The 20,990-nt window shown below is 39.6% G+C and overlaps 2 protein-coding genes across 4 annotated transcripts; one reads left to right on the top strand and one right to left on the bottom strand.

Annotated features, from left to right (window-relative positions):
• Positions 1-7,397: 7,397 nt before the first annotated feature.
• Positions 7,398-11,176, top strand: LOC101268945 (interleukin-7 receptor subunit alpha). 2 transcript variants are annotated; one of them, XM_021622946.3, is made up of 8 exons: positions 7,398-7,664; positions 7,882-7,996; positions 8,180-8,328; positions 8,489-8,640; positions 8,986-9,145; positions 9,271-9,364; positions 9,462-9,543; positions 9,640-11,176. In XM_021622946.3, the coding sequence occupies exons 1-8, from the start codon at positions 7,583-7,585 to the stop codon at positions 10,066-10,068; spliced, it is 1,263 nt and encodes a 420-aa protein (XP_021478621.1). In that variant the 5' UTR covers positions 7,398-7,582; the 3' UTR covers positions 10,069-11,176. The 2 variants fall into 2 exon arrangements, with proteins under 2 accessions (XP_021478621.1, XP_021478620.1); XM_021622945.3 differs by having other exon boundaries at positions 9,637-11,176.
• On the bottom strand, positions 11,131-20,915 carry LOC110537141 (calcyphosin-like protein). Of its 2 annotated transcripts, XM_021622947.3 has the most exons (5): positions 20,575-20,915; positions 18,931-19,072; positions 18,476-18,653; positions 18,155-18,364; positions 11,131-11,640 (listed from the first exon to the last, which is right to left on the bottom strand). In XM_021622947.3, the coding sequence occupies exons 2-5, from the start codon at positions 19,065-19,067 to the stop codon at positions 11,539-11,541; spliced, it is 627 nt and encodes a 208-aa protein (XP_021478622.1). In that variant the 5' UTR covers positions 19,068-19,072; positions 20,575-20,915; the 3' UTR covers positions 11,131-11,538. The 2 variants fall into 2 exon arrangements, with proteins under 2 accessions (XP_021478622.1, XP_090048081.1); XM_090191955.1 differs by lacking the exon at positions 20,575-20,915 and having other exon boundaries at positions 18,931-19,294.
• Positions 20,916-20,990: the final 75 nt, after the last annotated feature.

Here is a 20,990-nt window from a genome sequence, read left to right as displayed (position 1 = left end):
GCCATTCAGTTCAATTTTGTAGGCAAACGCACAATAAGTTACTTCTGCAATCAGGTCTACGGTGCCTATAGAAAGTTTACCACCCCTTGGATTTCTTCACATTCTTCAGTCTTTTTTTTATCAATGATCTACACAAAATACTCTAATGTCAACATGTTAAAAATATGTAAAAGATGAATAGAAAATAATACACTACTATACCTTGATTAGATAAGTATTCACCCCATGAGTCAATATATGTTAGAAGCACCTTTGGCAGCGATCACAGCTGTGAGTCTTTCTGGGTAAGAGCTTTACACACCTATATTGTGCAATATTTACCTATTATTCTTTTCTAAATTCTTCAAGCACTGACTAGGTGTTAGGGATCGTGGGTAGACAGCAATTGTCAAGTCTTGACATAGATTTTCAAGCATATTTCTGTCAAAACTGTAACTTGGCTACTCAGGAACTTTCACTGTCATCTTGGTAAGCAACACCAGCGTAGATTATATCACTAGCCACTTTAAACAATGCTACTTAATATAATGTTTACATACCCTACATTATTCATCGTCTATGTATATACTGTACTCTATATCATCTACTGCAGCTTTATGTAATACATGTAATACTAGCCACTTTAAACTATGCCACTTTGTTTACATACCCTACATTACCCATCTCATATGTATATACTGTACTCGATACCATCTACTGCATCTTGCCTCTGCCGTTCTGTACCATCACTCATTCATATATCTTTATGTACATATTCTTTATCCCTTTACACTTGTGTGTATAAGGTAGTAGTTTTGGAATTGTTAGGTTAGATTACTCGTTGGTTATTACTGCATTGTCGGAACTAGAAGCACAAGCATTTCGCTACACTTGCATTAACATCTGATAACCATGTGTATGTGACCAATAAATTTGATTTGATTTGAAGCAACACCAGCGTAGATTTGCCTTTGTGTTGTAGGTTATTGTCCTGCTGAAAGGTGAATTCCTCTCCCAGTGTCTAGGGTAAAGTAGACTGAAGCATGTTTTCCTCTAGAATTTTGCCTGTGCTTAGCTCCATCCCGTACCTTTTCATCCTGAAAAACTCCCCTGTCTTTGCCAATGTCAAGCATACCCATACCATGATGCAGCCACCATCATGCTTGAAAGTAAGGGGGCAGTTACTCAGTGATGTGTTGGATTTGGCACAAACGTAAGGCTTTGCATTTAGACCAAAAAGTGTATACCTTTGCCATGTATTTTGCAGAATCACTGTTGTGCCTTGTTGCATGTATGTTTTGGAATATTTTTATTCTGTATATTTGTATTCTTTTTACTCTGTAATTTAGGTCATTATTGTGGAGTCACTACAAAGTTGTTGATCCATCCTCAGTTTTATTCCATCACAACCATTGAACTGTGTGGTTAAATTATTAACTTGACCATGCTTAAAGATATATTCCGTGTCTGATTTGTTATTGTTACCCATCTACCAATCACTGCCCTTCTTTATGAGGCTTTCAAAAAGCTCCCTGGTCTTTGTGGTTGAATCTGTGCTTGAAATTCAATACTTGACTGAGGGACATTACAGATATATGTTGTATGTATGTATGGGGGACAGGGGAAGGGGTAGTCATTCAAAAAACATGTCAATCCCTATTATTCCATAGAACTTATGTGATTTGTTAAGCCAAACGTTGCATCTGAACTAATTTAGGCTTGCCTAAACAAAGGGGGTGAACACTTATGCAATGACTATATTTTAGTTATTTAATTGTATTAATTTCTAGAACTTTGTAGAATTTATTTTCACATTATGGAGTATTTTGTGTAGAACAATGACAAAATGTTTCAATTAAATCTATTTCAATCCCACTTTGTAACATAATGTGAAAAATGTTTAAGACTTTCTATAGGCAATTTCTATAGGCACTGTGCCTGTTATAGAATATTGCAAAACTGATGATGTTGAGTGCAACCTTGGTTAGATAAACAAGAAAAAGGAAGCAGGAAGCTCACAGACTTGCTGTGCATCGGAGAGATTAATGTGGCTGCCAGAGACATAGTTTCAAAGAGTTATTTTGGTGTGGCTTCACTGGACATGAGCCCTTCAATAGTAGTAAGAGATCACCATGTGGCTTCATAGTTGGGATAGAGGATATATCTGAAGGATCAGGTCAGAGGTGGGACAAGCAGCAATTACTCTACCAATCTGTTTACATAGCTGATGGAGATGTGTTTTTATGGTTTTGTTGTTGTGTTTGAGGTTTTTGCTGTTGTTTTTCACTTCATCAATACAGTTTTACCCTTTTCACCAGAACACAGGGGCCATGCATCATCCTTAAGCACTTTGCTAAGTAGTCATTACACACAGTCAAAGGATGAGGATCTAGACCACAATGAGAGAATGCAAAACAGACTAGAGAACAGACTCCCAGGGCTGTGTGAAGTGCTGCAGAGCAGAGAGGAGGCATGAGGTAAAAAACCACAGCAGATGATGTTTGTGAGATGAGTGCAGAGATAAGGCCACCAGCGTGTGGTTTCATAGGGGGAGGCGGGCCAGGCTGCTTGGTTCCTTTAGAACTCTGGAGAGTGAGGTGTGTGCCAACCAGGCTTTACGGAGCATTGCAGAGAATGGTGTGCAGCTAGGCAAGTGTTGACTAACCTTTCACCCTTCTCATAACCATCTCCCCTCACTCAGGTATCAAGTGTAGTGCATAGGGGTATACTACAAAGCATGATCAATTAGTTGTAGCCAGCTTATTTTGAAAACAGACAGAAACAATTGCTTTTGGTTGTTTAGTAAATTAGACAATGCCCATTTAAATAATGTATTTTTTAAGCTGAAAAAAAAGTTATTTCAGAACATGTAGGCAAGTTAGCTCCTTGAACCTGCTTTGTAGTATACCCCTTAGTAATCTCTCATGGACAGACCAAATTAGGGGATATTTTAGTTCTGAGTTTACCCCCCGGAAGTGGACCCTCAACATGAACAGTGCAAGAGCCAGTGAGTGTAGAGAGGAATAGGATTCTTTCCCTTCGCCCACAGGTTTTTCTCATCTTTCTTCTACACCAAACCCAGCATCACAACCACAGCAGCCACCCACAGATGCATTCGAGACCTCACACCAACATCTACCCTCCGCCCACGGGCACCCGCAGTTACCAACACCTCCACACAAACACACACACACACACTCGTCCCTCACCTTCCCTCCAATCCTTCTTCACAATATGAAAGATCTAGGGTATTTGACTCTCTCTACTGTTATTTATTTTTTCTTTTTTATCCTCTACTGTTAAATCAGTATAAACACGTTAGTCAAAATATCTATTTTCATAAGTGCAGTTTGGTGCTACTGTACATATTATAGTTTTAAAGTTGAAAGTTTGATGTTAGACAAGAATCCATTTGAATGTTGCTTACAACACCTACTTTTTAATGTCAGGAAGATGTGAGGCATTTTAATGAATACATTTCTTCATTGTCCTTAAGCACCACTGTGTACACAGTGAAGCCAATAGACCACAGGTCTTACCAGCTTGTGCTGGACTCTCTTGGCTGGGATCTTCTAAGAACTTGCAATGGATCAGAAGCATAAATAGTGAATAATAACTAAAAGGGGCATTCCAAACCATATTTAAACTGAATTGAAAGCCAGAAAACTAATACAAATGAAAAGTTTATTTCCAAAGCGCTATATCCACAAATGTTTAGCATTTGTGTTTTTTCATCAAAAATAATTGCTTAGGGGTACTTTTGTGTGTGTACTGTTTTCAGATTTTAAATTAATAGTTTTTTTTTTATCCATTGTTTAGCTGGAATGGAATGTTCGTGTCCTGTATATTTGACAGTGATATGTAGTCTCACCTAGTTATCTTAAAATGAATGCACTTACTGTAAGTCACTCTGGATAAGAGCATCCACTAAATGACTGACAAAAAAATATTGGCGTCCCTAATGTAACATTTTTAAATTTCTATATTATAAATGTAGTTACATTTGGCTGTGTAAAACCTAGCAGTACTACAAAAAAAACATGATTATTTGTCTCTCTGAAATGAAACCATCAAGTGATTTTAAACAAATACATGTCTGTCATTGAACAACCCCATGCCATGTAGATAGTGAAAAACCACACCGATCTCTATAATTCGTTTTTCAAACAATAAAAGCTCATTTACAAACATTTCAGAAAATTGATATATAAACTCAGCAAAAAAATTAACAGACCTTTTTCAGGACCCTGTCATTCCAACGACAATTCGTAAAAATCCAAATAACTTTGTTGTAAAGGGTTTAAACACTGTTTCCCATGCTTGTTAAATGAACCATAAACAATTAATGAACATGCACCTGTGGAACGATCGTTAAGACACTAACAAGCTTACAGACGGTAGGCAATTAAGGTCACAGTTATGAAAACTTAGGACACTAAAGAGGCCTTTCTACTGACTCTGAAAAACACCAAAAGAAAGATGCCCAGGGTCCCTGCCCATCTGCGTGAACGTGCCTTAGGCATGCTGCAAGGAGGCATGAGGACTGCAGATGTGGCCAGGGCAATAAATTGCAATATCCGTACTGTGAGACGCCTAAGACAGCGCTACAGGGAGACAGGACAGACAGCTGATCATCCTCGCAGTGGCAGACCACGTGTAACAACACCTGCACAGGATCGGTACATCCGAACATCACACCTGCGGGACAGGTACAGGATGGCAACAACAACTGCCCGAGTTACACCAGGAACACACAATCCCTCCATCAGTGCTCAGACTGTCCTCAATAGGCTGAGAGAGGCTGGACTGAGGGCTTGTAGGCCCGTTGTAAGGCAGGTCCTCACCAGACATCACCCGCAACAACGTCGCCTAAGGGCACAAACCCACCATCGCTGGACCAGACAGGACTGGCAAAAAGTGCTCTTCACTGACGAGCCACGGTTTTGTCTCACCAGGGGTGATGGTCGGATTCGTGTTTATCGTTGAAATAATGAGTATTACACCGAGGCCTGTACTCTGGAGCGGGATCGATTTGAAGGTGGAGTGTCAGTCATGGTCTGGGGCGGTGTCACAGCATCATCGGACTGAGCTTGTTGTCATTGCAGGCAATCTCAACCCTGTGCATTTCAGGGAAAACATCCTCCTCCCTCATGTGGTACCCTTACTGCAGGCTCATCCTGACATAACCCTCCAGCATGACAATGGCACCAGCCATACTGCTCATTCTGTGTGTGATTTCTTGCAAGACATGAATGTCAGTGTTCTTGGCCATGATTACAGACACCTGTGTCTTTTGACACTACATAAACGAGTCATCCCGCAGTGTTTGTGATTATACCCTGATGAAGACAACTTGGCTGTCGAAACGTTGGTAATTACATTTTTGCATCTGAGCTCCTAGAGTGTGCGGCTCTCTTTTATTTTCAAGTTTTCTACTCCGCTAGCCAGCACCTCGTCTAAATAGGTGTGCGTTTCTTTTTCTTCTAGAGTGTTCTGCCATGGCCAGCGAAGAGCCCAGATCTCAATCCCATTGAGCACGTCTGGGACCTGTTGGATCAGAGGGTGAGGGCTAGGGCCATTCCCCCCCAGAAATGTCCAGGAACTTGAAGGTGCCTTGGTGGAAGAGTGGGGCAACATCTCACAGCAAGAACTGGCAAATCTGGTGCAGTCCATGATGAGGAGATGCACTACAGTACTTAATGCAGCTGGTGGCCACACCAGATACTGACTGTTACTTCTGATTTTGAACCCCCTTTGTTCAGGGACACATTATTCAATTTCTGTTAGTCACATGTCTGTGGAACTTGTTAAGTTTATGTCTCAGTTGTTGAAACTTGTTATGTTCATACAAATATTTACACATGTTAAGTTTGCTGAAAATAAACGCAGTTGGCAGTGAAAGGACGTTTCTTTGTTTTCTGAGTTTAGCATTTTGGAATGAAACTCTTCAATCTGAAGTGTAAAAGTGCAGAAAAAAAACGTGCTGAATTCAGAATACCCCAAAAGTTTTCCATAACAGGGAAATGGTTAACAGAGTAAGGGGTTTTCCTTTCCTGTCACATTACAGGACACATTGGTCATATCACAAATGCAATGGAACCTTGTCATTGTAATACTGAAACCTGTTGAAACAAGCATAAATGTTAAGTCATTCTCACAACATCCGGTAATGGGAAATGGTTTGAACATTTCTACAAACTTTGTGGTAAGTGCTCCTTTTTCTCAAACTCTTGTTCAATGATAAGGTTAGTGTTGAGTAAGATGAGGACGTTCTGGCCTCATTTGAAACCAAAACAGTTCATTTGTGTAGACAGGAAGTGTTTTGTATAGGTTACTGGTTTGTTTTTCTCTTCATGGTTGTTGGTACAATAGTAGGAAGAATATATTCTTGTTAAACGCATGTATGTCTCAGGTTGTTTCACAACAGCAAAGAAATCTGAACATTATTCCAATGTTCAAATGACCAGATCCTTACTCTATTAAAAAAGTGTTTGAATGAAAAAGGTTATATATTCTTCTGTCTGTGTAAATGTAGTATACAAGGTGTCAATAATAGCAAGCCTTGCTCAGATTCTAATGCTTAGAGCACTGCTTGAGTTGGCATCCCCCACCTCCACAAGCAATTCTCAGAAATTCTCTCATAAGAATGTGATCTGGTGCCATGGCACAAACCCAGATAAAACTTCAAAGGCTGAGCCCCATTATATCCTTGAGAATAGTGTGCTCATAATATGATAATAATAATCTTTAAATTAGAGTTAGGGTTATCCTGCCCATTGCTGAAACATTTACCCGACAATTGTTACAGAGGCACAAAGATCATACCCCCAAGACATGCTATAGCTCTGACCATTACCGATAACAGGAAAGGTTAGCATTCTTTGGGGGTTTGATATTTATGCCTCTGTAACTTTCTCACTCATTATTATTCATTAGTTATTCATGATTATCCGTAATCATGGTAGCATCCATAATAGAAGTGTTCTAAAACATATTCTATTCTTGGGCACAACATAATCTGAAACACTACCAAAACAAACTGCAAATGCATCCAACAAGTTTGTAGAGTCACAAGCTTTATATAGTCATTGTGTGCTATGAATATGGGACCAAATACTAAACATTTGACTACTTTAATAAAAATAAGAGAATTTGTCCAAATACTTATGACTAGATACATAGTGCTTTCATTCCTGAACAGCTTTTCATTTCTAAACAGCTTTGGCTGTAACTAATGGGGATTCTAATAAAATACTATTACTATTATATGTGAAAATACCCTCAAATAAAAGGTGACATCTTTGTACTGTCGCCCCAAAACCTCAGCCAATGTCACTGAGTAAGACTGCAATAAGCAGGTCCAATCTTGAATAGATAATTCAATTTTTCTCTCTCTCTCGCTCTCCCTCTCTCTCTTCTCTCTCTCTCTTGCTCTCTCTGTGTGTGTGTGTGTCTCTCCTCCCTTCCTTCTGCTCTCCTCTGTCACATTTATACTGACAGTTCAATGAGACAGCTGAGACATTTTGAGTTCCTTGTGCGTGTGTGCGCCAGGGTCTCACCTCTGTATCTGGGGGCACTACATCGTGTGACTGCTTTGTGAGAAATGGCATACAGCCTATGGATTGCCTTACTCATGCTCCCGGTTCTGGTGCACTCTCAAAGTGGAGAAGAATTGGTTGACAATGGTGAGCTGCCATTCCCCTTTAAGAGTTCTATTTAAATGATTCACTGATTTAATCCTGAAGTCTAAGTGCATTATTTGTGTCCAACACAGTGATGGTGCAACATTAACTGTTCATTCTCATTCTGTACCAAAATGTATTTGACAAAAGGTTTGCTGCTCTTGACCCCATTCAAACCACTGAAATTGTTTTGTTTTGTTTCCTTTCCTTTCCCTTACAGAACCCAGAATACTCTGCACCTCTCATCTCAGTGTCTCGGCAGCAAACAGCCTAACCTGCCACCTTGATGATGACACCGATGATGAAATGGAGGACATAAAAGTCATGAGTCTTTGGTAATAAACCTAGAAGACCACTGAACATCAGTTGTGTTAGTTAGGAGCTTATACAACACAAAGGACAAATATCATGGGTGGAAGAACACCCTTACTGCATATTCAGATATCCAGATGTGTAAAATCCTCAAATAGATTAAATTATTTATTGATAATGTGATTTTATTAACATTATGTTTACAGCTACACAGATGACAAAAAGCAACGCTGTTTGAAAGAGAAGGGGAATAATGTCACATTTACGGACCTGGACACTCTGCAATCGTATAATCTCACCGTTCAATTAAAACGAGGTGGCACATTTTGGAAAACAATGAGTTTGAAAAAAATAAGTAAGTTATCATAATTTCATACCTTCTCACCCTATGGTTTGAATGAAAGTAACATGAGGCATTTTTACATGACAGATATCAATTGATAGCCCTTAGTTGGCACTTGCATCAATTGCCCTTAACACTTATCCTGTCTTTCTTGTCGATCTTTATGTTTTAGTTAAACCCAGGAGTCCTTGGGTGGTGAATGCCACATTTCTGAGGAGCTCCAACCGGGCTCTTATATACATTGGGAATCCATACCTGAAGGATTACCTGAAACCCAGCAATCAACTGTTCCAACTTCGCATCTGGAGTGTCAAAAATACTCTGGTATAATTGCCAAAAGCCAATTTTTCTTGGATTTGTGGATACAAAAGCTTAATTATATTACCACAATTTCCATATCATTGAATCAGAATAGGCAGAATCTACCACACACTCAAAACTGATTAGTGAAGGTGCAGGAGGCTAAATGCAAAACTGGAGAAACAGGAAAAAGTCTCTGCACACTTCCAGCCAGATTTATTTTAATAGAGGCTAAGCTTTCGGTCAGTTGACCTTCATCAGAGAATATCATTCAATTGAGGCTGTTCTGAGGGCAAAAATGGGTACAACTAAATATTAGGAAGGTGTCTTATTGTCTTGTTCTTCTTTTACGGTGTACCCTGTTCAAAGGTTAAAAACATAACCTATCAGCCTCTGATCATTGAGGGGGACGAGTACCTCCATAAGAACACAGAGTATCATGTCAAGGTTCGAGCCAAGCCAAGCGGAGGGTACTTTGATGGCAGTTGGAGTGAGTGGAGCGCCTCTATCAGTTTCAGCACCAACACAGGTAAAAAAGGACATGTATCTAAAAAGCATAGCATGATATCTGGACTGTGCAGTTAGGTGGAAGTGATAGAGCAAGGTACAGGAAATGTGAGTCACATGCATCATCTCTCTCCCACTTCCCTACAGAGACAGACGTGCAGGTGCTTTCCTATTCTCTCATCGTGCCCATTGCTTCTCTGCTGTTGGTTACTTTGGCAGTTGGTATTTTCTGGAGAAAACAGTGAGTATCAAATTGATTTCCTTTTCCTCTGCACATCATATTTTGTGTGTGTGCATGTCCTCCATGTCATCCTCTGGATGTCTCTCTGTCCTCACAGAATACATTCCTTCATATGGCCAAGCATTCCACATCCCAAACACACACTTCTCCAGATCTCCCAGACCTATGAGCCAATGAAGGTAAGTCCTCTGATATGCACTAGACAGTGAACGATAATGGCCATAATAAGTTATGAGGATACTGTTTTATTCCATCTCTTTCCTTTGACTCAGCAGGGCCCACCTGTGAGCTTTAACCCCGAGGTGTTCAGTGACCTCAACATCCAGCTGGTGGAGCCGGACAAGGAGCAAGACCTTACCTCCCTACCCCCTGACTCTGACTCCCATCGACTCGCTGAGGTCAAAGATCAATACCTCATTCAAGAGCGTGATGGGGATACGACGTCCTGCCAAACCACCAGTAGTGGAGGGTCGGAGACCATACTGCTTAGGTGTGAGTCCCCAGGAGTGCACCTCAACGGTGGGGCGGGGAGCAGTAGGAACAGTGGCTCCACCGTGGGGATCCTGGATCTGAGGAGTGACTTTGAGAGCGTGGAGACAGACGACAGTGATGGTAACATTGGTCCTGAGGGGCTAGGTGCTACTCAGCAAGGAGGCAAGGATGAGGCTTATGTCACCATGTCTAGTTTCTATCAGATCCAGTGAGAGAGAGATGGAGAGACAGACAGAGAGGGAGCGAGACAGACAGACGGAATTATCTATTCAAGATGAATTATAGCTGCTTATTACATTCTTACTCTGAGTGACTTTGGCTGCTTTTATTTGAAGTCTATTTAATTCACCGTGACTCAAACTGACTATCCACTGACCCCCAGTATCACGAGACTAGCAGAACTCAATGCACATGTTATTTACAAATGATAGGAGACAGAACAGGAATCATCCTCATTGTGTTTGTTTGGTTTTGTGTTATTAATTTGTTGCTAGTTGCTAAGAAACAAGACAAGGGAGGACTTAAACAACTTGAAATACAACGCTGCACCTCCCTTATTATCCTTTGTGTTTTCACATCCCATACTATATTAACCCCGTCGGTATACTGACGAGCCACCATGACACCTTGGCGTTATACATACTGCTGCTTCATATCACAGAGATACTCTTTACCATGACAACAGCTGCTAAATAAACCTAGGGCTCTATTCAATCCATATTGCGGAAGTTCAGTGTTACAGCATGAATGAAATATAAAGGTAATGTTCCCGTGTTAGTGGAGACTGCATTCATGATAAACGTTGCATATGTCGGCTCAATCGGAACTTAACCTTCAATTTCTATTGCGCAATATGTTACACTTCAGTGATATGGATTGAATAGAGCCCCTAGAATGTCAATTCTTCAGGGTTTAAACCCTTCTAAACATAATTTAATCACAGCTTATGTGTTTGTCATTATGTTTTACATCTTTTGCACATAAGTGATTGTATTTCCTGCACAGTTACCAGTATGTTATTTTTTTTTTTACACTGACTTGGATGTATTATAGTATTATACTATACTATGTACTATCATACATCATAGTTTTCAATGCAGAACGCTTTATTATTTTCTTGAACACTTTGTGAGACTTTAGCAGAGCATTAAACATAAAGTCATCATCGGCAAATTACTGCTTAGTTTTTATTTTACTGTACGATCCGGTATTTGTATATTTTAATCTGACAAATGTGACAACATTATCTGTGTAGAAATGACCACGTTGTTACATTTTGTGTTTAACATTTTTATTAAACAGATTAATTCCACAAACAAATGCAGTTGTATCATTTCCTCTGCTTTCATCATCTCCTGAAATGACTGTACTTTGATTTATCAGTCTTTATGATTTCCCGTGTCTTTATAAAGATATATCTAACATTGGAACTGTGGACCACAGATGTAGATACATCACATTTCATTTCTACTATACAGAATATTGGTTGTTTCTGGAGAAAGTGACTGTATAATTAAAATACATATTTTCACACAGCACTAAATATTTACAAGTCATTCATAATCATTTGCATATCATTGGGACATAATTAATATTCGGTGTCAACATGACTTCTATAATGAAATATTTGTTTAAGAAGGCACCTTGAAAAACTGTCCATCATAAAGTTAACAACTTAAAACTCACAATTTCCATGCATTTTTCATCATGAGAATGAAATAGACATCACTATCGATGGAGGCGCTGACTCCGCAGTAGTAGTTGAGAAACTCCTCCATGGTGACCTGCAGAAGGGAAGGATGTCAGACAGACAGCACTCCCTGAACCAGCCCACACCTTCAATGTCAGATAGAGACAGAAACTCAACATAACCCTGATCAGGCTGAAAATTAAAAACCAGAGGTGAGTGGGACAGACAATGTTGTGGGAGAGTTGAGTGTGTCACAACCTTTTGTTTCCTCATCAATACTTGTTCTTCAGTGCAGATTCAGACATTTTCAGCTAACATCTAAATGCTTAGCTAATCTTGCGACTAAGGTGCAATATCTAACCAGAGAAAAACACAACTTTGACATCTGCTGGCTGACAGTGAGAAACAGCTCCACCAAGCTACCAGTTCTACTATAATTGTACTACTAAGAAATATACATGTTGCACTGTAACAGTTTGACAGCTCTGACAATTTGACAGCTTTGAGAAATAGGCCTAAAAACTTAAAATGGCTAAGAGCAGTGTAAACACCTTGAGGACAACCCTAAACAATTGAATGTACACCCCACTAAACTACTGCATCTAGAAAGACAAGTGAAACGATATACCATGACATCTACCGTGGTAACACTATATTTGGATAGTCCCAAGTAGATGGTTTGTAGATGTTCAGTAGATGTTGAATAATTGTCACATTTCAAAAAACTATCAACTAACTCTAACTAACCCTTACCTTAACTCTTATCCTAACCCTTACACTAATCCTCATTCTAAACCTAACCGTAACCTTAGCAAGCAGTTTCTTATCGTTTGTTGATAGTATGCCCATGTGTAGATCATGACTATCCAAATAAAATGTGACCTCTGCCATCCATGTCCCAGGATTAAGTGCTCTTTAGTCTTTACCCTAAACATTGACTCAAGAAGACATTAGTTAATACGTTGCCAGGCACTTTTCATCATGACAATGAAGTAGATATCCATATCAATGGAGGATCTCACGTCTGTATAGCAATTCATACTCTTCTTGTGTGACCTAATATGTTCCAGAAATAAGACATGATATGAAACAGTTTGAGATGGTTCCACAGATATGCAGTATTGTAAATGTCAGGAGCCTAAGAAATGTCTCATGCGTCCAGATAATCTCATTCATATCTGACCGAATAATGTACAGGCTGTAAATTTAGCAGTATAGATTTACACTACAGTAGAGGTGGACGATAGTAAGACCCAGAGGAGGCTGGTGGGAGGAGCTATAGGAGGACAGGTTCATCGTAATGGTTTGAATGGAATAAATATGACGTTATCAAACCCATGACTTTTTAAATGTTTTTATAATAATTATAATAATAAGTAAGATATACATGGCAGAGGCTTAATCAAGCTAGTCATCTTGATTACTTTCTTATGTCATTCTCTCTGGCACCAAAAGTTTAAAAAGTGTTGATGGGGACAGAATGCGGTCAGACCATCAGATAATTGGCATATACATTACTTAGAATTTCCACATGACGAGGATATTGGAAATTGAATCAAAGCTTACTGGATTATAACTTGTTTTTAACTAGGACAGAAGAATTTATAACGGACTTTTCCGACATAACATAGGTACAGCAGATCCCCTTATTGTATGGGACACTTATAAATGTGCCTTTAGAGGCCATGCAATTCAGTAGTCATCTATAACACAAAAGCAATTTAGGTCAAAAGAATCCATATTAACACAGGAAATGGAAGGACAATCAGTAAAGATAGACAGCAATAAAAACTGTACCATAAAGAGGCTCAGAGCAAGTTAGAGGAAAAAGAAATGGAGGAACTTATTCAAGAAAGATCAAGTGTAATATATTATAAAAATAAAGCGAACTGGATGGAATATGAAAAATAATTTGGTGCATTTTTCCCCAATCTTCAACATAAAACTGCTACCAAAATAAATGTACTGAAACTTGTTACAAATGATGGGAGTCACTCATGATGCACCGAATGATATTTTGAAAGAGGAAGTAAAGTACTTTAAGCATATGTTTTCATTTCAGTCTCCTCCATCTCCACTAACCGAAGCTAATTCTATGGATTTTTTCCTATTAATAATATAAAATTAACATCTGTACAGAAAGACTCATGTGAAGGCCAAATTACAGAGGAGGAACTTCTTGATGCAATTAAAGCCTTTAAGGATGGGAAAACTCCAGGGCTGGATGGCATACCAGGGGAGGAATACCAAACTTGTTTGATATACTCAGAGGACCATTATTAGCAAGTTTTAACCACTGCTATATAAATGGTAGATTAGCGGACACTCAACAAGGTGGTCTGATTTCAATATTACTGAAACAGGATCCAGGTGATATATACAGTGGGGCAAAAAAGTATTTAGTCAGCCACCAATTGTGCAAGTTCTCCCACTTAAAAAGATGAGGCCTGTAATTTTCATCATAGGTACACTTCAACTATGACAGTCAAAATGAGAAAAAATAATCCAGAAAATCACATTGCAGGATTTTTAATGAATGAATTTGCAAATTATGGTGGAAAATAAGTATTTGGTCAATAACAAAAGTTTATCTCAATACTTTGTTATATACCCTTTGTTGGCAATGACAGAGGTCAAACGTTTTCTGTAAGTCTTCAAAGTTTTCACACACTGTTGCTGGTATTTTGGCCCATTCCTCCATGCAGATCTCCTCTAGAGCAGTGATGTTTTGGGGCTGTTGCTGGGCAACACGGACTTTCAACTCCCTCCAAAGATTTTCTATGGGGTTGAGATCTGGAGACTGGCTAGGCCACTCCAGGACCTTGAAATGCTTCTTACGAAGCCACTCCTTCGTTGCCCGGGCGGTGTGTTTGGGATCATTGTAATGCTGAAAGACCCAGCCATGTTTCATCTTCAATGCCCTTGCTGATGGAAGGTTTTCACTCAAAATCTCACGATATATAGCCCCATTCATTATTTCCTTTACACGGATCAGTCGTCCTGTTCCTTTTGCAGAAAAACAGCCCCAAAGCATGATGTTTCTACCCCCATGCTTCACAGTGTTCCTTGGATGCAACTCAGCATTCATTGTCCTCCAAACACGACGAGTAAAGTTTTTACCAAAAAGTTCTTTTTTGGTTTCATCTGACCATATGACATTCTCCCAATCTTCTTCTGGATCATCCAAATGCTCTCTAGCAAACTTCAGACGGGCCTGGACATGTACTGGCTTAAGCAGGGGGACACGTCTGGCACTGCAGGATTTGAGTCCCTGTCGGCGTAGTGTGTTACTGATGGTAGGCTTTGTTACTTTGGTCCCAGCTCTCTGCAGGTCATTCACTAGGTCCCCCCGTGTGGTTCTGGGATTTTTCCTCACCGTTCTTGTGATAATTTTGACCCCACAGGGTGAGATCTTGTGTGGAGCCCCAGATCGAGGGAGATTATCAGTGGTCTTGTATGTCTTCCATTTCCTAATAATTGCTCCCACAGTTGATTTCTTCAAACCAAGCTGCTTACCTATTGCAGATTCAGTCTTCCCAGCCTGGTGCAGGTCTACAATTTTGTTTCTGGTGTCCTTTGACAGCTCTTTGGTCTTGGCCATAGTGGAGTCTTTTATACTGATAACAAGTTCAAACAGGTGCCATTAATACAGTGAGTGGAGGACAGAGGAGCCTCTTAAAGAAGAAGTTACAGTGGCTGACTAAATACTTTTTTGCCCCACTGTACTTTTTTGCCTCACTGTATAAAGCTCCAGTCCATTAAAAAATATGGAGGCCTCTTACACTTCAGTGTTGTGATGCAAAAATTATAGCTAAAAGCTTAGCGCATAGAATTAAAAAGGTTTTGTCAGATATTATTCATCCTAATCAGACAGTTTTTTTTTTTACATGGACGATACATTGAAGATAATATAAGACAAGTACTGGAAACAATAGAACAATATGAAATATCTGGGAAACCAGGCCTGGTTTTCATAGCCGACTTTGAAAAGGCTTTTGATAAAGTACAACCGCAGTTTATATATAAATGCTTGGAATATTTCAACTTTGGAGAATCTCTTATAAAATGGGTTAAAGTATTCACGCCCATGCTCTGTCGTAACAGGCCGCGACCGGGAGGTCCGTGGGGCGACGCACAATTGGCCTAGCGTCATCCGGGTTAGGGAGGGTTTGGCCGGTAGGGATATCCTTGTCTCATTGCGCACCAGCGACTCCTATGGCAGGCCAGCCGCAGTGCAAGCTAACCAAGGTTGCCAGGTGCACGGTGTTTCCTCCGACACATTGGTGCGGCTGGCTTCCGGGTTGGATGCACGCTGTGTTAAGAAGCAGTGCGGCTTGGTTGGGTTGTGTATCGGAGGACGCATGACTTTCAACCTTCGTCTCTCCCGAGCCCGTACGGGAGTTGTAGCGATGAGACAAGATAGTAGCTACTAACAATTGGATACCACGAAATTGGGGAGAAAAAGGGGTAAAAATTCTACAAAAATAAAATAAAAATATTTTTAAAAATGGGTTAAAGTTATGTATAGTAACCCTAGGAGTAAAATAGTGAAGTTTTAATCTGTCAAGAGGAGTAAAACAAGGTTGTCCACTATCGGCACACCTATTTATTATTGCCATCAAAATGTTTGCTGTTAAAATTAACAACAATAAGGGATTAGAAATCCATGGCTTAAAAACAAAGGTGTCATTTTGCACTGATGATTCATGTTTTCTTTTAAATCTACAAATAGAATCCCTCCACAGCCTCTTAGAGGCTCTAGATACTTTTTCTAACCTCTCTGGATTAAAACCAAATTCTGATAAGTGTACTATATTACGTATTGGATTACCGTGTAGTTTACCAATAAAATGGTCTGACGGGGATGTGGACATACTCGGTATACATATCCTGAAAGAAAGAAATTATCTCAGTCAATAAATTTTAATTGAAAGTTAGCAAAAATAGCTACCATGGAAAGGAAAATACCTGTCTATTTGTGGAAAAATCACACTGATTAACTCTTTAGTCATATCACATATGACCTATTTGTGTATGGTTTTGCCTAGCGACCTGCTTTTTAAATTATATGAGCAACAATATTCAATTTAATTTGTAATGGCAAGTCAGATAAAATTAAAAGGGCCTATTTATATAATGAATAAGAATTCAGAGGGCAGAAATTATTAAATATTAAAGTATTAGAACTCTCACTAAAGGCATCAGTCATACAAAAGTTATACTTAAATCCAAAATGGTTCTCTAGTAAATTAGTAAGAATGTCTCACCCCATGTTCAAGAATGGCCTTTTCCCCTTTATCCAGATTACAACTGCTTACTTTCGGTTATTTTAAAATGAAATCTCCAAAATATTGTTATTTTTTAGACAAGCCATAGAAAGTTGGTTGCAATTTCAGTTTAATCCACCTGAAAAGACAGAACAAATAATACAACAATGTTGTGGTTAAACTGAAATACACTAATTGATAAAAAAAAATAAAAAATTCAATAACATACAAAAATATATAATCTTAGTAAATTATATCATAAATGGGACTGGTGGAGTTATTTCTTTGCAACTCTGCCTAGAAGGCCAGCATCCCGGAGTCGCCTCTTCACTGTTGACGTTGAGACTGGTGTTTTGAGGATACTATTTAATGAAGCTGCCAGTTGAGGACTTGTGAGGCATCTGTTTCTCAAACTAGACACGCTAATGTACTTGTCCTCTTGCTCAGTTGTGCACCGGGGCCTCCCACTCCTCCCACTGTTCTGTGATGGGAGTGGTACACAGCGTTGTACAAGATCTTCAGTTTCTTGGCAATTTCTCACATGGAATAGTCTTCATTTCTCAGAATGAGAATAGACTGACGAGTTTCAGAAGAAAGTACTTTGTTTCTGGCCATTTTGAGCCTGTCATCGAACCCACAAATGCTGATGCTCCAGTTATTCAACTAGTCTAAAGAAGGCCCGTTTTATTGCTTCTTTAATCAGAACAGTTTTCAGCTGTGCTAACATAATTGCAAAAGGGTTTTCAATTGATCAATTAGCCTTTTAAAATTATCAATTTGGATTAGCTAACACAACGTACCATTGGAATACAGGAGTGATGGTTGCTGATAATGGGCCTCTGTTCATCTATGTAGATATTCCATTTTTAAAAATCTGCCATTTCCAGCTACAGTAGTATTTTACAACATTAACAATGTCTATACTGTATTTCTGATCAATTTGATGTTATTTTAATGGACAAAAAGTTGTTTTTCTTTCGAAAACAAGGACCCCAAACTTTATCTAAGTGACCCCAAACTTTGGAACGGAAGTGTTTATTTACCCCAAAAATATATGGGGGATTGGAAATAATGCAGACAATTACATTGATGGAAGCACCAATCAATCCGCAATATTAAAGCTGATCCACCCCATAAAAAAACAAAAACAACATGAAAACCACATTTGACTCCATTCCATTAATTCCATTCCATCCGTTACAATGAGCCTGTGCTCCTATAGCTCCTCCCACCAGCCTCCTCTGATAAGACCACTATAACCTCTATCCAACATTTCCATATTTTACAACCCCAAGGCCTGAAAGTGACCAGGTCAGTATGGTGTAATGTTATCAGTATTACCTTTCCGTCCTTGTCGTAAGGAGAGTCGAAGCTGTCCAGGAATTTGCGGAATACTTGCTCCTCTGTCCACTCCCCGTTTTGATATTTGGGGTGGTACTTGGCATTGTAAACCCCACTCAGATCTTCAATAGTGATCACCCCGTCACCAGTCTTATCCAGCTTCCTAAAGGCCTGCATGATTACCTCCTTCCTGGCATTGGACATCGGGGGCTGTGATCATAACCAGGACAACCAGAAATAATGGACAAAATTCACAGATTAAATAAGTATGATCAAATGTATCATGTAATTCAGAGGCTTACCCCTACCACTCATATTTACCCTGAGAGTGAGGAGAAATTCATCAAAGTCAATGAGTCCACTGTTGTCCCGGTCAAAACTTTGAAACATTGTCATGGCCTCATCTTTATCAATGAGGACACCGTAGTCATTAAGCCCCTTCATAAACTCCTTCACATCCAATGTACGGTTGTTGTCATCATCCATTATCCTGAATGTTCTGACAGATAAACCATTGAAGAAGAAAAAATATATAAATGGGTGCCAGTTGAAGAAAATAATTAATTTCTTGGAGTTTATGTTGTCAAAACAATCCTTGCATCTTGGAAGCCAATCTAGAGCTGTCTTCTTGACAGGATTGCCTATAGTTCAATGTTTGATCAATCACTACTGCTACTATATCAAACATTTGATGTTGATGACCTGGGCAACACATCACTTGATACAGAACCATTACCTGTGCCCTTCACATAAGAGTACACTAGTCTCTCTCTCACCTGCCCAGACCCTTGATGCCAGAAGAGCCTCGTGCGAGACACTGCATCCTCAGTCGATCCACAGGGTCTGTGCAGACAGCCAGCTGTTTTTTGGCGTTCACCGCCATCTCCCGATCATGTCGTGACGTCCCTGCCATGATACCTGCAGTCAGGTAATCAATTTGCATCACTGATTTGCATGCATACAGTGCGATTTGATGCCGAAAACATAGACACATTTTAGTGATGTCTAGTACAGTTTTTGAGTGATGTTGTAGACAAAGATAAATTAAACATAATGCTAGAGCTGTGTGACAAAGCAGGGCCGGCTCTAGCCTTTAGGGGCCCTAAGCAAGATTTGGTTGGGGGCCCTCCCACCTTGCTGCAAAATATTTTAGTGGCCCCCCTCAACAGCAGAGAGATAAAAAGTGCAATTCTAAACATGTTGCCATTGGGCAGAAACAAAATGTAGCAATTTCATAAAAATGTCATGCAATTCTTCTCATTTTGCCATGGGGCAGACAGAAAAAGATTCAGTTTCACAGCTAATTTCCTGTAATTCTATCCATTTTACCAATGGGGTGGAGAACTCATTTAGCAGTTTTAAAGCTAATTTCCTGTAATTATACACATTTTGCCATGACTTATGACATGTTATGATATCTGAGTGAGAATTACTAACAAAATCAAATGGGGGCTCCCTGGAGGTCAGGGCCCTGCTTGCCTGGTTGGTATTTGGCCATGATTACTTCAAGTTTAGATAGCTGGCTAGACGAACTAAAAACCTAAAAATGGTTAGCTGGCAAGGCTAATTGAGTGCCGGTCAGTGACTGACATAACAAGAGAAAAACCACTGAATGATGTTCAACCAAAATTCTAAATTGCACCTGGTGCATTCTCCTATTCTTACTCTCAATAGTAAGTTGACTGAGTTCATAAAAGAAAAAAAAGATATATTTTTGGTGGGTTTGTGGCCCCCTAGAGGCCGGGGGCCCTAAGCAACTGTTTGTGTTGCTTATGCCTGGAGCTGGCTCTGTGACAAAGCCTTAGGGAACATGTGTCAAACTCATTCCACAGTAGGCTGAGTGTATGCAGGTTTTCGCTCCTCCCTTGCACTTGTTATATTATTAGGATCCCCATTAGCCATTGCGAAAGACCATGAAGCTGGGGTTCACACAAAACATTACATAATACGTGCCAGAAGAGACATTAATTGATAAGAACAGCTCAAGGACATAATTACATACATTTTTTTAAAAGTCACACATACCGTACATATCAATACATACACACAAAATATCTTGGTCAATTGATGAATTAAGGTCACTAATTAGTAAAGAACTCCCTTCACCTGGTTGTCTAGGCCTTAATTTAAAGGCATTAACTAAAACCGGCAGACACTTGGCTCTCCATGGAATAAGTTTGACACCCCTGCCCAAACTCGTTTGTTCTACATATTTATATATGAACCTTCCAAAACGTTAAATCCTGCTGAACACGTCCCTGGCGCTTGCTAGCTGAACGGTCAACCTAACAAGTATCTTGCATTATGACCGTACTTACAATAAAGTCTGACTGTATACATTTAGATAATTAGATTCCTAAATACCAAACACGTTTTTTCGAGTTTGTTTGCTACTTTATCTGTAGAGGCGAGAAACTTACCTTACAAATGTGTAAAGCAACCTGTAGCCAACTGTCAAACAACACAAACAAAGATCAGCGGCTCCTCTCCCCACCTGCGTTACAGTTTCCATAGAAATGCGGGCTTGCCTTCTCCCCTTGTTCCAGGTCGCCTACTGTAGATTGTAGGCACAGGGCTTGCTCCGACTGACTGACTTGCATCATAAATAACTGATCATTATTTGTAGATCGGTCAGTCACAATTTCCCCATGATACATTACGGGTTCGATCCTCTATTACACAGCCAGAGTTTCTAAACAAAGATACTAGACCATCATTGTTCTAGGCGCTGCAGTCATACCCAGGTCAGGGCAAGCCAGCCAACAAAGATAGAAATACAGTGTTCCTTATTGTAATGTAAGGTTACTCAAGTGCACCATAAGTGCCCCTGATCCTG

The sequence above is a fragment of the Oncorhynchus mykiss genome, chromosome 12, assembly GCF_057628025.1.
Source record: "Oncorhynchus mykiss isolate SJ-2025 chromosome 12, ASM5762802v1, whole genome shotgun sequence".
Lineage (NCBI taxonomy): Eukaryota > Metazoa > Chordata > Actinopteri > Salmoniformes > Salmonidae > Oncorhynchus > Oncorhynchus mykiss.
Note: the sequence above shows the minus strand (reverse complement) of the source record. Positions and strands in the feature narration are given on the sequence as shown.